The sequence below is a fragment of the Hyalella azteca genome, unplaced genomic scaffold (genome assembly GCF_000764305.2).
Source record: "Hyalella azteca isolate HAZT.00-mixed unplaced genomic scaffold, Hazt_2.0.2 contig6947, whole genome shotgun sequence".
Lineage (NCBI taxonomy): Eukaryota > Metazoa > Arthropoda > Malacostraca > Amphipoda > Hyalellidae > Hyalella > Hyalella azteca.
In genome coordinates, this window is record NW_025937086.1 from 251,504 (window position 1) to 273,480 (window position 21,977).

General features: G+C 35.8%; 1 protein-coding gene across 2 annotated transcripts; it reads left to right on the forward strand.

Annotated features, from left to right (window-relative positions):
* Positions 1 to 2,297: 2,297 nt before the first annotated feature.
* On the forward strand, positions 2,298 to 17,696 carry LOC108671639 (serine/threonine-protein kinase Pak). 2 transcript variants are annotated; one of them, XM_018159208.2, is made up of 11 exons: positions 2,298 to 2,442; positions 2,845 to 3,043; positions 7,945 to 8,110; positions 8,816 to 8,946; positions 10,247 to 10,569; positions 10,778 to 10,927; positions 11,790 to 12,065; positions 12,408 to 12,511; positions 13,173 to 13,334; positions 13,736 to 13,908; positions 14,519 to 17,696. In XM_018159208.2, the coding sequence occupies exons 1-11, from the start codon at positions 2,363 to 2,365 to the stop codon at positions 14,600 to 14,602; spliced, it is 1,848 nt and encodes a 615-aa protein (XP_018014697.1). In that variant the 5' UTR covers positions 2,298 to 2,362; the 3' UTR covers positions 14,603 to 17,696. The 2 variants fall into 2 exon arrangements, with proteins under 2 accessions (XP_018014697.1, XP_047737024.1); XM_047881068.1 differs by having other exon boundaries at positions 2,298 to 2,419; positions 2,852 to 3,043.
* Positions 17,697 to 21,977: the final 4,281 nt, after the last annotated feature.

A 21,977-nucleotide genomic window follows, 5' to 3' on the forward strand; every position in this document is an offset into this window, starting at 1 on the left:
GGAGGGGGGAGCAGCAGCGCTAAAGGTGGCCTCTGTATCGGCAGTGTAGCCCTCCCAGTCTGCTTGACTGATGTTGATGTAAGTCTGGGGGAGTCCAAGGAGATGGAGATGGGAAGATAGTCAGAGTTGAGATGGGCAAGTGAGGTCCAGACAGTGTTCTAGGGCCAGATGGGGCCTAATGAGGGTGAGGTCGGGTGACGAAGGGGCTCCTTGCAACGGGAGCCTGGTTGGGGTGTCTTGGTTGAGGAGAATGAACTGGCTGGAGTCTATTTGGTTGATTAAGACTGCGCCTCAGGCAGCCGCACGGTCAACATGAGTAGCAGAGAACCACGCAGGGTTGTGGGTGTTGAAGTTGCCCATAATGATGGTGTTATGGGCGTCCAGCTCAAGCAGTGGGGTCAAGGAGGGTGGGAAGCCAGGGGGGCAGGAAGTGGGTGGTGGGATAAAGGTGGAATTGTGCACCATCGATAGAGATGGAGATGGCATGGTGTTCCATTGTGGAATCACCTGGGAACAGGTGGTCAGAAGGGATTGGGGAGTATGAGACGGTGTGATTCACAATGAAACAGAGATCGCCACCGCCAGTGCGAGGACCTATGGGTCTGTTGCGACGGACCAAGGTGTAACCAGGGAAGGTAGGGGGGTTTGAGGCCTCGGTTAGTTTGCTTTCTTGAATGGCAGTGGCAAGGACAGAGTGGGTGACCAGGAAGTGGGCCAACCGTATCCATAAACATGACATTGAGCATTTACAATGACCTTGTCCAGTGCAAGCTTCATATCAGCAGCCGTATAGCATTTCTTCTGTATCGGTAAGCTTACAGGATGGCTTGTAATTTAACACCATTTAAATTGGGACAAGAGAATTTGCTATAAAATCTCATAAAAACATACCTGAAACAGAAAGGAATGTTTTAGAAACAACCATCATATGTTTTGGAGAAATGAATCATAGTTTAGGCTAATTACTTTTCATTCTATGATGCCCAGTGCACAATTCTATATATGACATTCTGTGCACAATTTTGTGATGACTGATGATGCATCAATTTTTTGATATGTGTGGTGTCTTGCCCAATGCATCATAAAGCAAGTATTTTTAGAAAAGTTTTAAAAAAATTAAAAACTGGTATTTTTTAAAGGTGACTTGAAAGTCCAATTTGGCGGTAAAGGGTTAACTACAGAACTGCACCATGGGCAGAAGCCACCTGTAAATCAAACAAAATGCCTCTGAATGTAGCCTATTCCAATAGTTCCTATGGCCTTTTTACACTTCTTTTCTTTTTAATGTAATAGGAGAAAAATGGACTATTTTCATCTGCTATTTGTGAAAATCACCCATGAAACAATAAATTTTACCTGCAATTTTAGGAAACTTCTGCTTGACGCCTATTCCAAATATGATTCAACCTGTTCCTGTGGTATATTTCACAAATTTTTTCAGTGAAAAAAAAACTGCTTATTTTCAATTGCAATTTTTATCCTAAAAATGATAATTTTTACGTATAATTTTAAAATTTTTGCTCAATATTCCAAATTGGAATAATTGTGGGCATAATTGGGCCTTTTTTCTTACTTTCTATAGCTGAATTAGGCAAGGGTTATTTAAATTTGAAAATAAACAGTTTACAATTTTTTTTGTCCCAATCAGGAGTGGACACAGAGGAAACTTCTGTTGGATTTTCCATTTTGGCCTAAGTTACCTTAAAAAGATATTTCTTCCTAAAGAATTTTGTATAAAACATATATAACAACAGGAATGGAATAAATCTACTTTATAAGTCTCCGAGAAATTACTAGAGCTTACCCCTCATACTTGGAGCTGCAAGACTCCCATTACAAAAATTATCTACAATCTAAAGGTTAAAAAAGTGCACAATTTTAAGATTTTTAGCAACAAGTTTGCAATTTTCCTACTTATTTCTAAAATATCGCAGCACCAAAGTAACAAATATTCGCCTTATTTGGAATCTCACAGCCTGACATGCACTATGATTAACAATTTGATAAGAGGTAATTCATCTAGAAGAGATCTTGTGGTTCCAAAAATGGTGCAAAATGCAAATGCTCTAGTTGTGACTCAAAAGGTAAACATATTTCACTCCTGCTTAGTAATGTGTGAGGATAAAATCTTTGTCTCCAAAATATCTTGCCAGCACTTTTCTCTTCGGAGCTGTAGGTCTTTCTAACCCCTGTATATATTACTTAATATGTGGTATGTATTATATATATATATATATATTTGATATGCTTTACTTGTAAAAATGTTTTATTATTTAATGTATTGAATGATTTTTTCCAGAATGGAGTTAGCAACATGATTTTGTGAGACATGTTAGAAGCTATAGTATACATCTGAACATGCATGCCAGGCCCTGAACCTCATGACAAGATGTGTGACGATGACAAACCTCCAGCCCCTCCTGTTCGGCTCACCTCCGCCAGGTAAGGCAATCTATAGTGACAAGGTAGAGACTTTTTTAGACTCTTCCTTAAGTTCTAAGACCAGTAAAGTATCATGGATGCCAGTATCTGCACACAAATTTTATTGGATTAACAGTGTAAAATATATAATTGAATCGAAGTAGTGTTAAATATATAATTAACAGGATTTATTACAATATCTTCTTTTTAGTACCTACAAATAATGTTTATTATAGTGCATCAACACATCCAGAATACGTACTTAGTATCATTATATCAGTGTTGGTTCTCTTCAATACAGAAGGATAACATTCTAGTTCTTGGGTTTAGGTTTTAATTAATAAAAATTGTTTATAAGTTGCAATGCTGTGTTTTAAAGTGAAAATTCATCCTCCATTTTAATATACCCATTTTCCTTTTCAGAGGTGAGCCTGTTGTATCGGTGGACATGCGGCCACTCCCTAAAGAACCAGAGTCTGAGAAAAAGAAATCAAAAGGCAAGCCTCCAAAGCACCGGCAGCATCACAAAGAACATGTTGCTGAGAAGCCCAATATATCCTACCCAACCAACTTTGAACACACCATCCATGTTGGTTTTGATGCCATCACTGGAGAGTTCACGGTGAGCATTTGCATCGCGAGCATGAGTGCATCCAATATTTATTTTAATTTTATGACGAACTGTAATCAGATGTATTTTTTGTTGTGGTATGCAAATCAAACCATTTTTTTTTTGAAGGATGATGTTTGACACATTATGTGGATCATTTTCTTGGCTGCATCTTCTGATTTTTGAGTTGTGGTGATTTATAGTAGATGCACATTTTGTAGCATTTGACATATTTTTAGCTCAAGTTGTTTGGCTTCAAATGCTTTTGAATTAACTACTCAATTTGCTTTTCTATCTTGACTTGCCATGGACAAAAATTTGGTTGAAATGATCATCATAAGTATCATTGTCTGCCTAAATTATGAGATAGCCTTCACATTATTAGATGCTATTGCCACTTCATTATACAGATTGCAGCTGTACCTTGATTAAAATCATGCATTCCATGGTTGTTGCTTTAGATTTTTGACCAATCATACATCAGCAGCCAAACCTGCTGCACCAATGCCCCTGTTGATGACTCTAAAGGTCTTGAAAATTCAGATGTCTTTCCAAAGTTGATGCCGTTGTTGGAGGCAACTGTAATGTCCCTAACAGCCCCTAGCGTCTACGGACATTCCTTTTCCAATCTGCCTTCTTATAAGTGGCCATTGCCCATGCATAATCATCAATTTGCCTCATTTTGGCCCTCGTGCACAGTTTGGCTTGTTTGGTTTAAAGCCAAAAGAACTCAACTCGTTCCTTGTGCACTGGAATTTATCGTTTTCTACCCTGTTTTAACACTTACAAAAAAGAAAATTTCTCACTGTATCATATGTACCTGTCCTACAAACAAACATTCCTCCCCCATGTCCCTCATTCTCAATTTTATAAACATTTAGCATTTCAACTTCAATTTGCAATTCATAATTTTAGTAATTTGCTTGCATTACAACTACAAGCCTGTCATTTGGCAAGGCTTCTTTATCTTGCTTTAGTCTTATTATTCTCTAATTTCAGGTTTTAGTTGGTTAAATACATAATATAGTAAAAAGCATTTCTATCAAAAAATCAAACCATGCTTGATCTTCAACATTTTCTCTTAATGAAAATCTTCTGAATTTCTTTGTAGGTATATATACAAGTCTTGGAGTTGCTTTCTGGTTTGGTGCATATTTGATCTACTATTTTAACATGTGTTGAGTGACGGTGCATCTCTATCTCATAAATTAACTTTCAATTTATGCCTTTATTTTGCATTTCTGACTTTTAGGTACCTAATTTGAGTTGCTCCTGATACTAATTTTTTCTTAACTAGCCACATGAACTACATACATCACAAACTACATCACTCACAATCATTCAATTTATACTCTTTCTTTTGGAAAAAATTCTATGACCTACGATATTTCTTTAATGAATTTTGTTTTGCTCTTGTCCATAGTAATTAATAACATCACTCATCATTATTTAATCATGTCTTTCTGTTGAAGAAGGTAATACAAGTCAACTATGAAATATCCCACACTAACTTGGAATTTAAAGTGTAACTTATGTAATATAATACCAGAAAAAGCCCTTATTCTATAGTTTGGTAGGCATGGAAATAAGGCCATATATTGCGTCACTGATTCTTGCAGTGTTCAAAACTTGCTTCCAGGATTTTATTATCATCTGTAAGAGTCATTAATATAATTTATCTACCATAATACCATTGTTTGCTTAGTTACTAACAATTATTAACCCTTATGTGGGAAAGCATAGTAATATCCAGAAATTTAGGTTTCTGAAACAAGTATAAGAAAATGTGAACTATTATTAGGTATATTTACTTGTATGTATTCTTCAAAAATTTCCATAATGTAATAGTTAATTACATTGAAATTTTTTTTAATATGGGTCTATCAAAAAATTTTCCATGAAATTTAAATTCAGGCATACCAATGGAAAGAGCAACAATCCAAGATAAAATTGAATTCAATTCAATCAAGTTATTTGAAATATAATTTAATAAATATTGCTACTTCCATCCTCAAAAAAATTGTGGAAAGAGCATCAATGTCATTGTCCGAGTCAAAACTTTCATTTTAATGCTCTTATTTAAATTTGTTGGAATGGTAGGTGGTGATGCTATGTACGAAATGATGGCTGGATGATTGGAAATGGGCAGTGGCATGATAATGGAGCCTCAAGCACAACCGGGGGCCATAGCAGATTTTTTTTGGGAGGATATTTTAAGTGACCATGTATGGTAACTTGCCCGCAAAAGAGTTAAACTGGGGCTACTGGCACTCAGTGACAAACCTTGAAAATTTTAATAGTAAGTAAGCTTTGTGGTGATAGTTTTCTGCTCAATGCTAGATGATGATCATGTTTTCTTTGAGACATTTCATCAAGCTATCAATATTTTATAATTTGACAAAATAAGTTGTATTTCAAATGGAATTCATTTGATACATTTTCTGTGGCAAATTGTAAATGATTATTTTAAAAGTGTTCATTTTTCAATTCAAACATAAGTCAAATTAGGTTGAAATACTCAACATGTACAAGAAAAATGGAGTGAATTACGTGGAAAACAGAAGAGAACCTAGCAACCTTGATAAGTACATACTACATACTTCCTAACTATTCATACATCACTTCTTGTTTTATGTTTGTAATAGTATACAGAATTTGTAAGAAGTTTATTCTTTACAAAACAATTAAGAAGGCTGTAAAAGTTCATATTATTTTATTTTGTAATAGTTGTTGATATGGGTAATGTGGCATTGCATTCCTGTGCATTATAATCCCTCGGCTCCTCTTTGAGATTTCAGCACCCCAGTTTTGGGTGTTGAAATTAGTATATAGTTCAATATCTTTTTGATATTGTCCCAAGTTTTTAAAGGGGGTTTAATGACTTGTTAAGTATTCAGTGTCATATATATCTAGATTTCAAATTTATCAAAATTTTCACCTGTTCACTCTCATCAAGAAGCAGTCGGTCAACTTTTATATATTTATGTTACTGTTGTTTCTTTTCCTGTTGTTCCATGCAGCAGCCTGCGGGAGAGTCTCTCAGTTGCCAGGTGCACTTCAGTTTAATTAAACACTCTTTTTTTGTCGTCTCCTTCGTTAAGACAATTTGCTTGTCATCTCACACTGGCAAATTATATCCAATGATCAGGTACCTTTTGAATCTGATTGTAATGTTGTTAAGAAAGATGTTTTGAATTACTCTAGTGGTGACATGAAAACTCTGTAGCATGATTGTGCTTCCTGTGCTGCAATTTTAATGTAGCAGAAATTTCATATCTCTGTGTATCTAATCACCAAAATTAATGCTTCAAACAATGATTTGAACCAAAGTGATGATTTTAAAAATTCTGCGTTTCATAATTTACGGTGGTTATAATTATTAATACAAATTTAAAATGTCAGACTTTAATCTTAGTTGTATAATTTTGCGCTATTGTGGGAGGTTTTCTTAAAAATCCCTAATATGCCAGTGTGGAAAAAGTGCAAGCTATTGCCCTGATTATGGGGCAAAACGTCTAGTGTGAGATTGACATACTTAAAAAAATCTAATCGTATTCTTATTGGTTCTTTCTAAGAGTGTCCACTCAATGCAATGAAGTCAACTACACTCTTTTGTTGTGTGATTTTACTGTTTATGTGTTTATCTTGATGTCACTACAGTCTCCTAATTTTTAAATTTTGTTTTAGTGTTAGTGTCAGAAGTTCTTTATTTTCATTTGCTGTTTTTTCATAGGCTCATCTTCACCATCATTTCCATTTCTGACTCAGAATTTTGGACTGCCTCCAAGAGACAAGCATGCCTAGTCATGTTACTCTAACAAATTCTATGAAATTTTTTCCTGACCTACGTGATGATAACCTTACTTTTCTTCTATTATTAAATAAATTCTGAAACAGCATGCCAAAGATTCTGCCTAAACTTGCCAAAAATGAACCCTACCTGTTGAATATGAATTCTACTGGATATTAATGTGCCAATGATGAAAGCTATCAGTAAGAAATCCTATTGTAATGAACTTTGAGGATTGTATTTATGAATAAATATATTTCACTGGAAGTTTATCTGCCGCATTAATTGTTCACCTTGCTTTAGATTGTGCAATTTTTGTACATATGTTCTCATTATTCTAATGCTTTTGTTTAAATGACTCTAGGTTCCAAGTTGTTGCTACATGAAACTTTACTTTGTGATCTCGTCATCAATGCTTAATAGTAATTTCTTCCAAATCCTCCGTACAAAGTTTACAAGATCAGGTGTATGTGTTCTAATTTCTTTCAGTGTTGACATAGAGGAAAATATTTCCTCATCAGGCCATGTAATGTGTTTAGGATTCCTACCTCTTTAGCAAAAATTTGCTTAATTTTTAGCATAATTTCCATTCATTTCAATGAATTAAAAGTTTAACAATTTTTTTGTAGCATGGATTTCTCTTATGTAATGGGAATGCAAAGTGAACGATGTTGTATTGACAACCAAAATTCCATAGTTTACTAATATAAAATGAATAGGAACATCTTGGTTAAATAAATAACTTCTAAATAGTTTTGAGGTAAAATCCAGAAAGGATAACTTAGAATGTTAAGGGTTTTGTCTGATAACTCATTTGCGAGTGAATTATCATCTTTGATTCAAATTTCAGAATCAATACCTACTATTTTGTTAGAATGTTTACCCTCCAAACGGTTGTTTAAAATCCTTTTGATGAACGATTTGACGTTCATTGTGGTTCCCATTCAACAGTTCCTAATATTTATCAATAAAATCCTTTAGCATCAACATATAACTTTATATTGTAATATCAATAATTAATATTTTAATACTGTATTGTTATTGTGTTTGTTGTTGAAGCCCCAAGTTTTTCATATTTTTACTATTGTTATTTATTTTTATCATTGTGTTACGTTGATTACAGGGCATGCCGGACTCGTGGAACAAGTTGCTGGTCATGTCGAACATCACAAAGCAGGAACAGAAGAACAACCCGCAAGCGGTGCTTGATGTCCTCAACTACTACGACGCCTCTACCAAGCACAACCAGCCTGCCAAGTTCATGAGGGTTGCCACCAAACCTGTCTCAGGTCTGCTGTAAATTTCATTAATGAAAGATGATGTGTTATTAAAAATTATGTGCTTTGAAATTATTTGGGAGATATTCTGATAATTAGGGAAATGATGTATTAGGTTGGAGTTTAAATAATGGACTGTAGATTTTCATGTATAAATTCAAGGTTAAAGTCTCATTTCTTCCACCAAGACGTCTTCTTATAATGTTCTGACAATAAGTCATAATATTCAAACTCATAGACAGTTTTTAACCTGTTGCATCTGGAGGTAAAGTTTGGTTTGATGACTTAAGTCATGCAAGAATGCTCGTTGCAGTAGAAATGTACTAACTTATAGTAGTAATTGTACAGTAGTTCATCAAATCTTCATGATTCAATTACAATTAATTTGAGGAACAAGTACGGTAGTGTCTCTAGAAGTCTATGTCTATTCATATCTCAAATTTCATGTAACCTTGCTAAAGAATTGCAAACATTTTGCCAGTATTAGAATATTTCTTCTGCTTGCACTTGCAGAAATGAGCCGAGAATTAAATGATGTTCATGTTCACTAACCATGACGTATTGCCTGCATTGCAGTTCCTTCACCAGGACCTTACCTACCATGACGTGTTATTGTATTGCAGTTCCTTCACCAGGACCTTACCTACCATGACGTGTTATTGTATTGCAGGTCCTTTGCCAGGACCTTGCCTACCATGACGTGTTATTGTATTGCAGATCCTTCACCGCGGCCCAGCTACCAGGGGGGCGTGAGTTTAAGTAACTATCCTGCCACGCCTTCCCCTCACAAAATCTCTGATGCGTCGTCAGGCTCTCCTTCCACGCCAGAGACATGCTCAGAGCTAAGCGTGCGTTATTACTGCAGTTATATTATGACTTTGCCATCTTTGAATTATAAATTTGTTTCGTCGAGACTGCAAGTCTATGTTTATAATTTTGTGATCAATAAATGGTCAATTTTTCTCCCCTGATCGTGCAGCTCTAAAATTACAAATCTGCTCCCCCAAGAATTATTTTGTAGCTTTAGAAGTAAATTAGCTCTAGATTCCTAAAATGCATATCCCAAAGATTCATTTGTTCGCTCAAAAAACTCGAGTTTGGATCCAAAACTTATTTTGAGCTTATTCATCAACCTAGACATTAGTTCGTGAAAATATTCATATTAAAATTTATTTTGAACTTGTTGAAGTAACAAAAGGCTTGAAATTTAGGTTGTTTTTGCCAGAGTTTTTGGTCACCGCATGTATATTTCTTTCTTGTTGAGTTTATTACGAGTAGAACTAGGTAATCAAATGCCGACTGAATCCTATTTTGTTTATGGTGCTCAATTTAGAATGTTTACTGGTTAACTAAGTATTTGGGTCAAAAATAAATTTTTTGTTGAAATTATTTACCAAAAATCACATCAATTGAAGTATGATAATGGATTTTAATGGAAAAATTGCAAAGTGTAGAGATGGCAGTAAGGAGATTGGCAGTGTGGAGATTGGCAGTGTGGAGATGGCAGTGTGGAGATTGGCAGTGTGGAGATTGGCAGTGTGGAGATTGGAAGTGTATACATAATTAGTGGATATCATTTTCCCACCACACGGCCTCCATCAGTTATAAAACTTATTGAATTTGCAAATTTTGTTTACGTCTAGAATATTTGTTGTGATTACCCAGCAAATAATTTAATGTTATCTTTAAAATCTTTTTTTTTTTTATCTCGATTATATTTTTTGTGTTAACCTAATGAATATTTAATACTATGTTTACCATGAAAATATCCTAAAAAATATTGATTGTGTTTACCTAGTAAATATTGTGCTTGCCAGGATAATGTTCATTTAGAATAATTAATTATATTTATTTCCTAGAAAATAATTTATTTGTTTAACTTTATATTATTTATAGTTTTTAGCTAGTAAATATTTTTATATTTTGTTTACCTTGATAACATATGTTGTTTATTTATAGTTTTTAGCTAGTAAATATTTTATTTGTTTAACTTTATATTATTTATAGTTTTTAGCTAGTAAATATTTTTATATTTTGTTTACCTTGATAACATATGTTGTTTATTTATAGTTTTTAGCTAGTAAATATTTCTATATTTTGTTTACCTTGATAATATATGTTGTGCTGACCTCAAGCATATTTCTGCAGGTGCCTGACGACGAAGAAGATGAAGAACCACCCCCTCCCCCCACCCGCCCTGAACGCACTAAGAGCATCTACACTCGCCCTCTAGAGGAGGTAGTCGAAGTGACCCCACCCCTACCCTCTCCTGTACACCATCACATCACAGCACAACCCACTCTGCACCACCATCACCACCACCAAATAACCCCCCAGCCCACCACCATAGAGGCTAACGCCAACGGCACCCAGCTGGACAGGAATAGAAACCCGCAGCCCAGCAGCCCGCCGGCGGCCGCCCCGCCTGTCCTTGCGGCCGCTGCTGCCGCCGCTGTGCCTTCCACGCCTTCGTCAGTTGTCCTTCATTGGAATAAGTTCTTATCTTTGATATATACTTCAATATGTCTCAGCTGCCTGTGAATGCTACTTCAATATGCCTTCAGCGTTTTTAAATGCTATCTATTCATAACTTGCAAGTTCTATTGTTCTATTCTAATTCTATTTTTCTATTCTATTTGAATTATATTTTCCTATTCTACACTATTGCTGTTGTCGCAGGTCTCAGCAGCCAACCTCCGCAGAGCGCACCGCTGAGAAGCAGAAGAAGAAGAAGCTCAGCGATGAGGAGATCTTAGAGCGCCTGCGCAGTATAGTCTCAGTTGGCGACCCTAACAGAAAGTACACAAAAATGGAGAAAATAGGACAAGGGTAAGTCTTGATGACTGTAAAAGCCAGGGTAAAAAGTGCGCAGTATAGTCTCAGTTGGCGACCCTAACAGAAAATACACAAAGATGGGGAAAATAGGACAAGGGTAAGTCGTGATGACTGTAAAAGCCAGGGTAAAAAGTGAGCAAGGTTAGAGAGAGCGGTGCTGTTGCGGCCACGGCATCTGATGTTTGTATTCTTCTTCCATGTTTTAGGCTTAATCCTTAACTGCAAAGGTACAACCGTGATTAGGTTTGATTTCAACTCTGCATACTGGTCTTATTATTTTTTGAATTTTTATTGCAATACTTTGCAAAAAAAAAAACACCTTACAGTTCCAACCGAACAACCAAAGCAATAATTAATCACAGTCGTTGTATATTTCATCTCAATGATCTCATTTTGATGATTCCTATGTAATTCCTTGCACTCATGAAGCCGTTTTTTAATCACCTAAATTACTTATCAATGCGCCAGTAACTTCGATGTGCCTGCTTGGTCTCATAAGACAACTAGAGGAACAGAGGAGAACTGTTCCATTAGTTCATATTCTAATATCTACGTACCGTATATCTATATTGTTTTCCACTTCCTTGTTGACACTATCACGCAAGATGAGCTGTATAGCTGGACAAAAGATGATGTGTTCTTCATGCGTTTGGAAAAAGATCTTCATGTGTTTGGACCTCCTGATTTTATATTTATGTGTAACACGTCTTCTATATAACGATCTTGCTTGCTATGTTTGTTTGTCTGGGTAACAGCGGATCATTGGATAGGCTGAGAAATACGTTACAAAAATTTGTTATCAGAAGGTTTCTCGTTTATGCAATAAAGTCATTATAATTTACTCATATAATTTCAGAGCATCTGGCACAGTGCACACTGCAATAGAGACGGCCACTGGTATGGAGGTGGCCATCAAACAGATGAATCTCTCACAACAGCCGAAGAAAGAACTCATAATTAATGAAATTCTCGTAATGAAAGAAAACAGACATCCTAACGTTGTGAACTACCTGGACTCGTTCCTGGTGGGGGAGGAGCTATGGGTCGTCATGGAATATTTACCTGGAGGCTCGCTAACTGATGTCGTTACCGAGACTTGTATGGACGAGGGGCAAATTGCTGCAGTGTGCAGGTTTGTTTTTCATGCGCCTGTTATTAGGCTATTATATTTAACAGACTTAAATTATAGCAGGGTAATATTATTCTGTGGTTATAGTTAAAGTGAGAGATAGTGTAAATGAGTTGTATGGTAAGTTGAAAGTAGCACATAAGTGGTAAGTAGTGGTAAGATAACTTAGTATCGAGTTTGTTGCAGTAAGTACTAAGTAGTGGTAAGGTAAGTAACGAGTTAGTGATAGCAGATGGGTAGTAAGTAGTATTAATAAGTAAGTAGTAGTAAGTAAGTCAGTAGTAAGAAATATGTCAGTATTAAGTTAGGTGAGCGATGTCTCTGACGACGCCATGAACGTTACAGGGAGGTGCTGCAGGCTCTGGAGTTCCTGCACTATAATCACGTCATCCACAGAGACATCAAGAGCGACAATATCCTGCTGGGCATGGACGGCAGCGTCAAACTCAGTGAGTGCTTCACTACTGATCCGCGGTGTCTTATTCTTGCTGAAAGTTAAATAAATAATTTTTTATGTGTCCGTAGTCTTTTTAATTCTATTCTTTGGATGGATGCTTGAACGCTTTTTGTTCGTGTTTTTTTTTAGGTTTTTCTGATTTGTATTTTCTGCACCACCAGCTATTCTGAGAAGCTCTTATAATATTTCTACAAACATTTATTTCTTCTCATTGATGAACGTCCGTTTATTGAAATCGAGAATATACTTCCTTATCTAAATTTGCACGAGAATATACTTCCATATCTAAATTTGCAAAAGATTACTTTAAGCGACATTGTCTGGTATGTTCCAGCAAATATATATTTTATTGTTCATCTAAATTTCAACTTTTTCTTGAACTTGATTTTCATTTGAGGAAAGGACATTGAGAGTAAGAACATTTTTTTTGTTTTATTATGTATCAAAATAAAATCACCAGCATCGAGAAGGACGCCAGCCGGACTCAGTGACATAGACTGACTGTTCACTTCTATCTGTGAAGGATTATTTTATTTTTTAATTAAATAACCCTGACTGAGCGGGAATCTTGTTATGCATTTTGCTGCAAATTTTGGGATATGTTCACGTATATTTTGCAGCAGCTTTGGCTAATACTTTTATGTATTCTGCAGCGGACTTTGGCTTCTGTGCCCAAATCAGCGCGGAGCAAAACAAACGAACAACGATGGTAGGCACGCCGTACTGGATGGCGCCGGAGGTGGTGACCCGCAAGCAATACGGCCCCACCGTGGACGTCTGGTCCCTGGGTATCATGGCTATAGAAATGATAGAAGGTAAGTGATAGCAGCGGTGAAGAGAAGTATCATGGCTATAGAAATGATAGAAGGTGAGTGGTAGCAGGGGTGAAGAGAAGTATCATGGCTATAGAAATGATAGAAGGTGAGTGATAGCAGCGGTGAAGAGAAGTATCATGGCTATAGAAATGATAGAAGGTGAGTGGTCCATGATAGCAGGAGATAGCAAAGTAACATAGCTATTGAAATGATGTGGAGAAGTGGCTGGTTAATGATTACATTGGAATCATCCGAAGTAAGACTGTGTTTTCGCTGCATTTATCGTGTAAGAATTTTGTTCCTTCATATTTCCTTTGTAAGAATCTTGTATATGTATTCTAAATAATTGACAATAAATCACTCATATTCTCTACAACTACTGATTATTTGTTTATTTTCAGGGGAGCCTCCGTACCTTAACGAAAATCCCTTACGAGCGCTGTACCTGATCGCGACCAACGGCAAGCCTGAGATCAAAGAGCGCGAGAAACTCTCGCACGTTTTCCAGGACTTCCTGGACCAGTGCCTCGAAGTCAAGGTCGAAGCCCGGGCTTCTGCTTCACAGCTGCTGAAGGTTTGGCATTAATTATAGTAAATCTTGACTGTTTTGAACTTAAACATCCACTGTCTTAAACTGTCTTTGTCATAAATTCTAGTAAATGTTGTCTGTCTTTAACTGTCTTAAACTTAAACACACACTGTCTTAAGCTGTCTTAATCTTCAATTTAATTTTAGTGTGTGTTGCTTGTCTTAAATTCTAGTGTGGTTTTGTCTTGAATTCATATGTGTGTTGCTTGTATTAAAATCTAGTGTGTGTTGTTTGTCTTAAATTATTCTTATATCAGTATGTTTTTGTTGTTATATGTTCGTCATATATTTTAGTTATTGCGTTATCGGTGACTGATGAAGAATGTGACTTGTAGATTTCCGGGTGGGATTTTTTAATTGTATTTATTCTAATGAAAAATATCCCTTTGTACATTACAGCTTATTCAGAATAATGTTTGCATATTCTATGTTGTACATACTTTTAATTTATACTTACTTTTATTATGGATTTTAGGTGAATAATTTTTTTGTGGCTAGTGCCGACTCATTTGAGTAATTTAAATGATACATTGCAGTTTTATTGTGTATTATCAACCTGAAGTTGAATTAATAAAATTATGTTATTTTTCTTGCAGCACCCCTTTCTAAAGCTGGCGCGTCCTCTCTCCAGCCTCCACCCCCTCATTGTCGCTGCCAAGGAAGCTGCCAAGAGTCATTAAAACGCTGCCCAGCAACATTAGGTCTGCCAAGAACCATTAAAACGCTACCCAGTAACACTAGATCTGCCAAGAGCCATTAAAACGCTCCCTGATAACTCTAGCTCTACCGCCTACATTTATTGATGCCTGAATCACTGACTTGTTCACGTCTCAAACATCCAGATGGATGCAGCTTTTATCATAACACTTTTTCTGTTAAATTAATTGTCTAAATTAAAAAAAGGATTCTCACGAAATTATTATGAATGGATTATGAACATCGCAGTGGAGGGCACGGGTCGTTAACGGCTAACCAACTTTGCAGTTTTTTCTGATCAATTCGCCCTATGTTAACGACGTTGTACTGGTCGGTGTAAAATTGTTAAATCTAGAAATTATTATTCAACTTTTTCTTCTATTTCTATGATTTATTTACAAAGTACGTTATAAGCTGGAATATCAATTAAACATTCTTAATTAGATTTGAACATCGACATAATTTTACGTTCAGCTCAACAAACTTATTCATTGTGAAACTTAAATCCCAGGACATGAAATGCTGTATGAATGTTTTTTAATGTTATGAAAGAAACCAATGCGGTGTAATTTCAGCCAAAAATGGTACCCATATAAACGAAGTCGTTTATTGATTTATGAGTTGCAGCACATTTTCACGACGTCAAGTAACTGGCGCTTACACAATCCATACATGAATAACGTTGGTGCCGTGTGTGAATAGTGACTGCTGAGCGTATGTGTGAATAATGACTATGCAAACAACTTATTCACTAAAATAAACTGAACGACCAAGCATTGAGACAAATGTCGTTGAAACAACCTCTAATCAAAGTTATTTCAACGTCAGTTGGCTGGTGAGAATTCGAGTCTCTTCGCATGACGTGCTGCATTGGAACTTCTGCATTAGCTTCTATAATAATCGCTTACTAGATTACCATAAAACAAATATGTCAAACTATTTATGGAATCGCATGGTGTTATCCTCTTGTACTGTTGCAAGTGTATAGGCATGCCATCGTTATTTCATCTTAAAATTTCGCCATTAAAGTCTGTACAATTCCTTGAACTTTGGCGGAGCTTTTGCCCTAAAATTAAATCTCCAAGCGCTCAGAAGAATGAGTGGGTTATGTTGTCCACCAAAGTATCACTGTTACAGCATTTTGCCGACCTGAACTGGGTCAGGATGACCCAAACAACAGCAAAAGTTGGTTGCTATTTGGACCATATCACGCTCATTTATCTGAGTTTGTTGTCTCTTTCATGCTCTTCTCTATAGAAAATGAGTTTTACGTCTGTGATGATACCTTTAATCTCAAGACTTAATCAATTCTGAAACTTTCTCGAAATTGCATGAACTTGAATAGGAGATGAATATCTTTAGACATTAACCTTCTTAAATTACATGAATATTCTAGCTTGAGAAGTAACGACTGGTATAATTAACTTATCGCTACTGTATCAGAGCCCAGTATCTGAACTGTTTCTTTTATTTTTATTATTATCCACTAATGCAGAAGGCGTAAATAATTTGAGATTGCATTTAAAAAGTATCATCGTTCATCCGCGGAGACTTGAGCTTCTTTGAGATTTCTTTGCCAAGTTCTTGTATTTTTGTGTAGAATTTTTCAAACTTTAACTCTTATCGTACGTGTTCATCGGCAGTCGGGCTTCCGTGAAAACCTACATCAAATATTGAGCTCTGTGGGCTCGTTTGTCAATCTCTAAAATCTACTAATCACAATGAAGATTTTTTCGCCGTTCTGAACCCGAGGTTTCTATTATGCTTAACATTCTATTATTCGCTCGGAATCTGTATGAACACAAGAGGCTAGCGAGATAACATAGTGTCACTGAATGGGTAATATAGATCGTCTGATGTAGCTGAACATTTTGGCCAGTTCTCGTGCTATCTCGTCGAGGTTCTGTATGGAAGATAAAAAATACTGAGCCATGCTTCATTATTTCTTAATAATCTTCTGTACGATCTATTGCTTCACGTTTCTTCGTGTTTCTTCATTTTATGTCATTATTACATTATATTCGATGCCATTTTCAAGTTTATTTCAATCTTCACCAGGAGACTTATTCGTGTTTCTTTCATCGCATGCATCGTTAATGATATCGAATATGGCGATAACCCAAGCAGCTTTAATTCTTGTTTAGTCTTAATTATTTCGTGGCAGCTCTGTTTGACTAGTTATCCCTAACCGGCGTTGTAGTTTTATCCAATCAACTTCATCCTCTCATCATTATGTTATATCATCCAACACGATCCTCTCTAAACTGAGCCCGAAGCTTTACGGAAAACGGAGGGACTCTTGGGTTTTAGTTTGGAGAAGAGGGAAAGACCAAATGGAGGGAAAACGGAGGCAGAAAACTATCCCATAAGTTTGCTGTTCCTAAGTTCTAATTTTTCTCTAAATATTATATAGGTTGAAACATTTCACTTCCCCACCAGCAGCATAACTCATCTCGTTCTCTGTGTCCAGACTTCATATTTCCTTCACTGCATTTCTTAACTATAACGACACGCTATGTAACTGAATTAATTGACTGGTCTGAATTTAAGCTCGTGTAATGATCACGTATCATTTGTGCATAAGTGTAATGCTTAGGAATCCCTTCGCGGTGTACAGTGTACTATGTAGCGTAATACTCGCCTTGTTGCTGGCTCGGTGCTGGCGCTGTTTCGAGCCCTTGTGGTGTCAGGCTGTTAGGTAGCTAGCTAATTAATACTAAATACTAGATATTATTCTTCACTAATGCCGTGTGATGAGTGAGTCGACTAACGTTTAGTGCATTTCAGGACTCAGGCGCAATATTTTTTCTTTATTAGAGTCAGTCTTCTAAGTGCCACTCCTTCTTTTACTGGACTTTGGTTGATATGAAGCGACAAGTTTGAGAAGGTTGCACCAAAAAATCCCCCTTTGCTTAGATTCTCTTGTTAATATAACTCTTCTAAGCTGTGGAAAATCTGCACTAATATTTAGGAAATTTAATTCTGACTGCTACGCTCATTTTTTCATAAATTTGAAAGTTATATTCATATGTTCATTGCTTCAGTGATGATAACTATGCATAGAAGATGAATTATGTTCCATAAGGAACACATTATCGTGCAGAATAATTTTGCATATCTTGACCGAATCATTGTCTCAGATTTGAAGCCATTTTTTCTATGTCGTTAACTTTTAGCTCGTTATGATGCCATTTTTTTATTTTCGACCAATTTTTCAGTCCCATCAGGTTCAGTCCTTGTTTTTCAATTTGCTTTTTCAATTTCTACCTGAAAATTTTTCCAGTTGCTACTGGAAAATTCAAGTTTCCAGTTGTTTGTATTGCATGGATGAAAGTCGATTCTGTGAATTGACCTTTTAAATTCTTTGAATTTTTTGGGACGGTTCATTTTATGCCTTTTATTTCGAATTAAATTGTACGTCGTTGTTATACTCTGAATATTCTTAATGATTGTGGTTCACTTTAATATCGATATTTAGGTGACTGATGTGTCCTGATTTCAACCTATTCCCTAAACCAATTAACTGTAAACAAAGTACCTATAACGCTCTTCTGTTTGTTAATTCAGTTTGAACGACACCTAAATACGTCTGTTATATGCATTACTGATCCGATATAAAATTCCCTATGTCAAATTTGAGCCTCAGTTTTTCAATTAATACTGGATATCTTTTGTCAAGTCTAACACGTATCCTGTTACCTCCTGGCTCTAGGGGACTGAGCAGCACTCGATTGCAAACAAACGTCTATCTGAGGCTGGCCTCAGTTCAGCCTATCTACAAGATTGTGGTCGCTAGTCCTGTGCGCGCATTATTTTAAGTGACTACATTTTCATGTACAGTTATTCTAAGAAACCTTCACTTTTCTTTTTATTTGGACCTATGCATTGCATTGGTTCTTCTTGTCTTTCTTTTTGTGCATCTCACGCGACTTCTACACGTTTTTATTTCCATATAAGATAATTTCAATGTTATGGCGCTGTGCCCGAACCGAATTTGATTTTCCATACTTGCGTTGTTTTGAAGATGATTGGTCTTTAATGGATTCGGGATTAAGCAGTATTATCGACCCTGCACATCACTTATCACTATCTTCAACTCAATGTGATCATGTTCTTTAACTCTATTCCTCTATTTCGTCACAAATAATTTCTGACCGAAATCAAAATTATTTATAGTCTCATTAGAGGATTATGTTTTCAGTAAATATCATGCGAAATTAAGTTGTACTTAATACCGTTTTTACTTTCCTCCTCATGTCCTCGGGCTTCTTTTCTCCTAGGGATTACCATCAAAAATTAAATATTCATAGGGATTCATTTGTACAATGTACACCATTCTATTCCAGAACGTAAGAAGACCTGAAAGTGCAACCGTATGCTGGCAGAATTCTATTTTTCCTTAAGTGAAATTATAACTTTTTCTGGATCTATATTTTAGGCGAAAAGTTACACTACTAATCCCTCTCACAAATTCAGTATTTCATTGAATTTTGCAAAATCTACCTGTTTAGTTCCTGCCTACTCATAGTTTCCGTTAACTTGAAATCAATGTTGCTTAATAATTCCTGTCAATCATTCATACTTTTTTCTGGCGAAGTGAATCTTATACTATACTATATTCATTCATGTACTTGGTGGTCGAGTCGCTTCTGTTTCTTGCCAGATTTAGTGATTTATTGTTGAGTGAGCAAAACAGTGTAAACGCTCGCTAAAATTTTCATTGTGGACGCTCGCACTTATTCTGGAAGATTCAGATATTTTTAAGAAACTTATTGTGGAAGATCCACTCGCATAAAATGCACTAGGGGCTACAAAGCAGATCTTTTTAGATTCACTTCATATTAACGGAAATTCTGGTTGCTATTTTTATTTGCGTGTACAAGTTTTCAACTTGTAATAAATGCACCGGTAATTTTCGTTCAAGACAGGGCTTATAACTCCCTCAATATTTTATTAATATATTAAACAGTAGATGTTGTGCTGTCTTTGCGTTGACAGTATTTCGGAACGTATAAGGTATTTTCAAAACTTTCATGGATTCTTGATTCTTAGATCGATGTAATCTAGTTTAATTTTTGCAAATTATAAATTTTATTATTTTATGATGGGAATAAGAACTGAATTTGCATTAAATTTGTTTCCGAATTTTATATTTTTGTGCGTGTTTTTTAAGAGTCTGCACTGTTAGCACCAGAGACTTTGGTTATTACGTTTCTGTGTAATTTTATATGATCTGACTTAATTACTTTGTATTTTTTATAATTTTTACGAATTTTTGCAAGTGGGAAAACTTATCTTTTGTACGAAAGTGTGCATCATTTGATAATTTATTGAACCCTGCAGCAATTTTTTTTTTTTTGCTCGTCTATAATCCTTGAGTTGTTTCAGATCTTGTGAATGACCTTAGTGTCCGAACCATAACTCGCTATATCTCTATTTTGCATAAAATTTTCGCCAATCAATCTTGCTCTTCTCTCTTACTTAGAAACGTTCAGACTTGTATCTACCCTACTTTGAAACACGTGCAGAGAATATTCAACATTTTTTCTACCTTTCTTCTTAGTATGAAACTTGCGCATCTGAAATAGCGTTGCGGCTTTCACAAGCTGTACGCTCACAGTCTCGTAGTCATTGGTTTGTGCACGATGTCTGTTGTTGATATAATACTCGTGTGAATATTGTGAATGAAAACTGCCATTCTAGCCCGTACGTGACACTGGTCAAATGAAGCGCCATGTACTGTGTAAACAGCGCCTCCCGCAAAACTTGTATCTTATCCTCCTTCTCATGTACAGAACGTTCTATCCGATTTTTTTAATAAAATTCCATCGAAGGATTTGCTTTATTTAGGCTTCCTTCAAATTTCTTAATATTTGATTTAAGTAGATGATATATGTCAGTTCATTTGTCAGGACTCTCGAAAGAAGCACATTATACAATGTGCATCTTTCGAGAGGCCTGACAAATGAACTGACATATATCATATTGTGCAAATATTGACACACTTTTTTACTCAGAGCATGAGTAGAGAGCGGACGTATCACTGGGATATGCCCTTTTACAGGGCCATCCTGAGTCAGAATGATCCACACAATGTCAAAAACTGCATCGCTATTTTAACAATGTACGTATATCTTCTCGTCACTGAAAACGAGGTTTGGCAGCGTGCCATCATGAATGCGGGAAAGAAGAATCTTGGATCTTCGGAGGCGTTTGTCTACAACTTGAGCAGACAGTTGGTGTTTTTTGACACCATAAAGATGATAAATAATGATGAAGATTAATGATAAGGTGTAAACAAATGATAAATATCTAGGACAATTATCAACAATTGATTTTTATAAAAATGTAACGCTAAGTATTGATGTCCCTGTAATGGAGGTAAAAGAATATAATCGTTGAGATTCTTCGAAATTCAATAATGTTAAATGCATGTTAATAAAAAAAGATAAGATACTTCCCGCAAAATGTAATTAAATCGATGATGGCAGAATTTAGACTGTTGAATGAGACTTGCTGCAATAGCAGCTTAATTGATTCTCACAAACTTAACGTCACCTATCCGTAAAATCAAGCGTCGTATGATGATGAAAGTAAACGCATTCCCTGACAGGCCATATTAAACCATTTATGATTATGCTCGAGGTCCGTTAGAGTTGAAGATCAATCGGGGCTTTCCTGATAATTTCATCTTGCTGAAGTTAACGTGCCTCGAAAAATATGTTGCCTCTTCACAAACGTTCTCATAATTGATACTTATGCCTAATTAACCATTCACTCTTCTAAAACCGTGAAAAAAAGGTTGAATCTACTTCTTATAAATCGCGAGCTCCTGAAGTGCGAATTAAAGGGAAACTTTTTTATGGTATTCTAGATAAAGCCTTGATTAAAGACCCATTGTGAAATATAATGGGAATCACAAGTATTGAACCAAAATGAAATGTAGATATTTTAAAAATAAAATATTTGGATATTTCAAAACATGAAAGAAAAATTAAAGTACCATTCAAATGAGTGAGCTTGGAATAAATGTGATTTTCATAATATCAGACAAAAAATGTCGATGTTTTGATGACATGAGAGGCTTTAAAGTTTAAAAAAAAACAATAAACCTGACATTCTTGTATATAATATGGACATAATTGAGTGAGTTATTGATATAAACCTACCCACCTCCACACTGAATCGACACTTCTCCTGACCCACCTGCGAACTCGCCCGATTCAGTCACCTCCACACATGGTTGCGTTCATGGTTGAAATATTGAAATGGATTTCAATCCATATTCATGGTTGAAATGGATTTCAACCATGGTTTCGATATTCTGAAAACCGCATTTAAAATATCGTCATTCACATA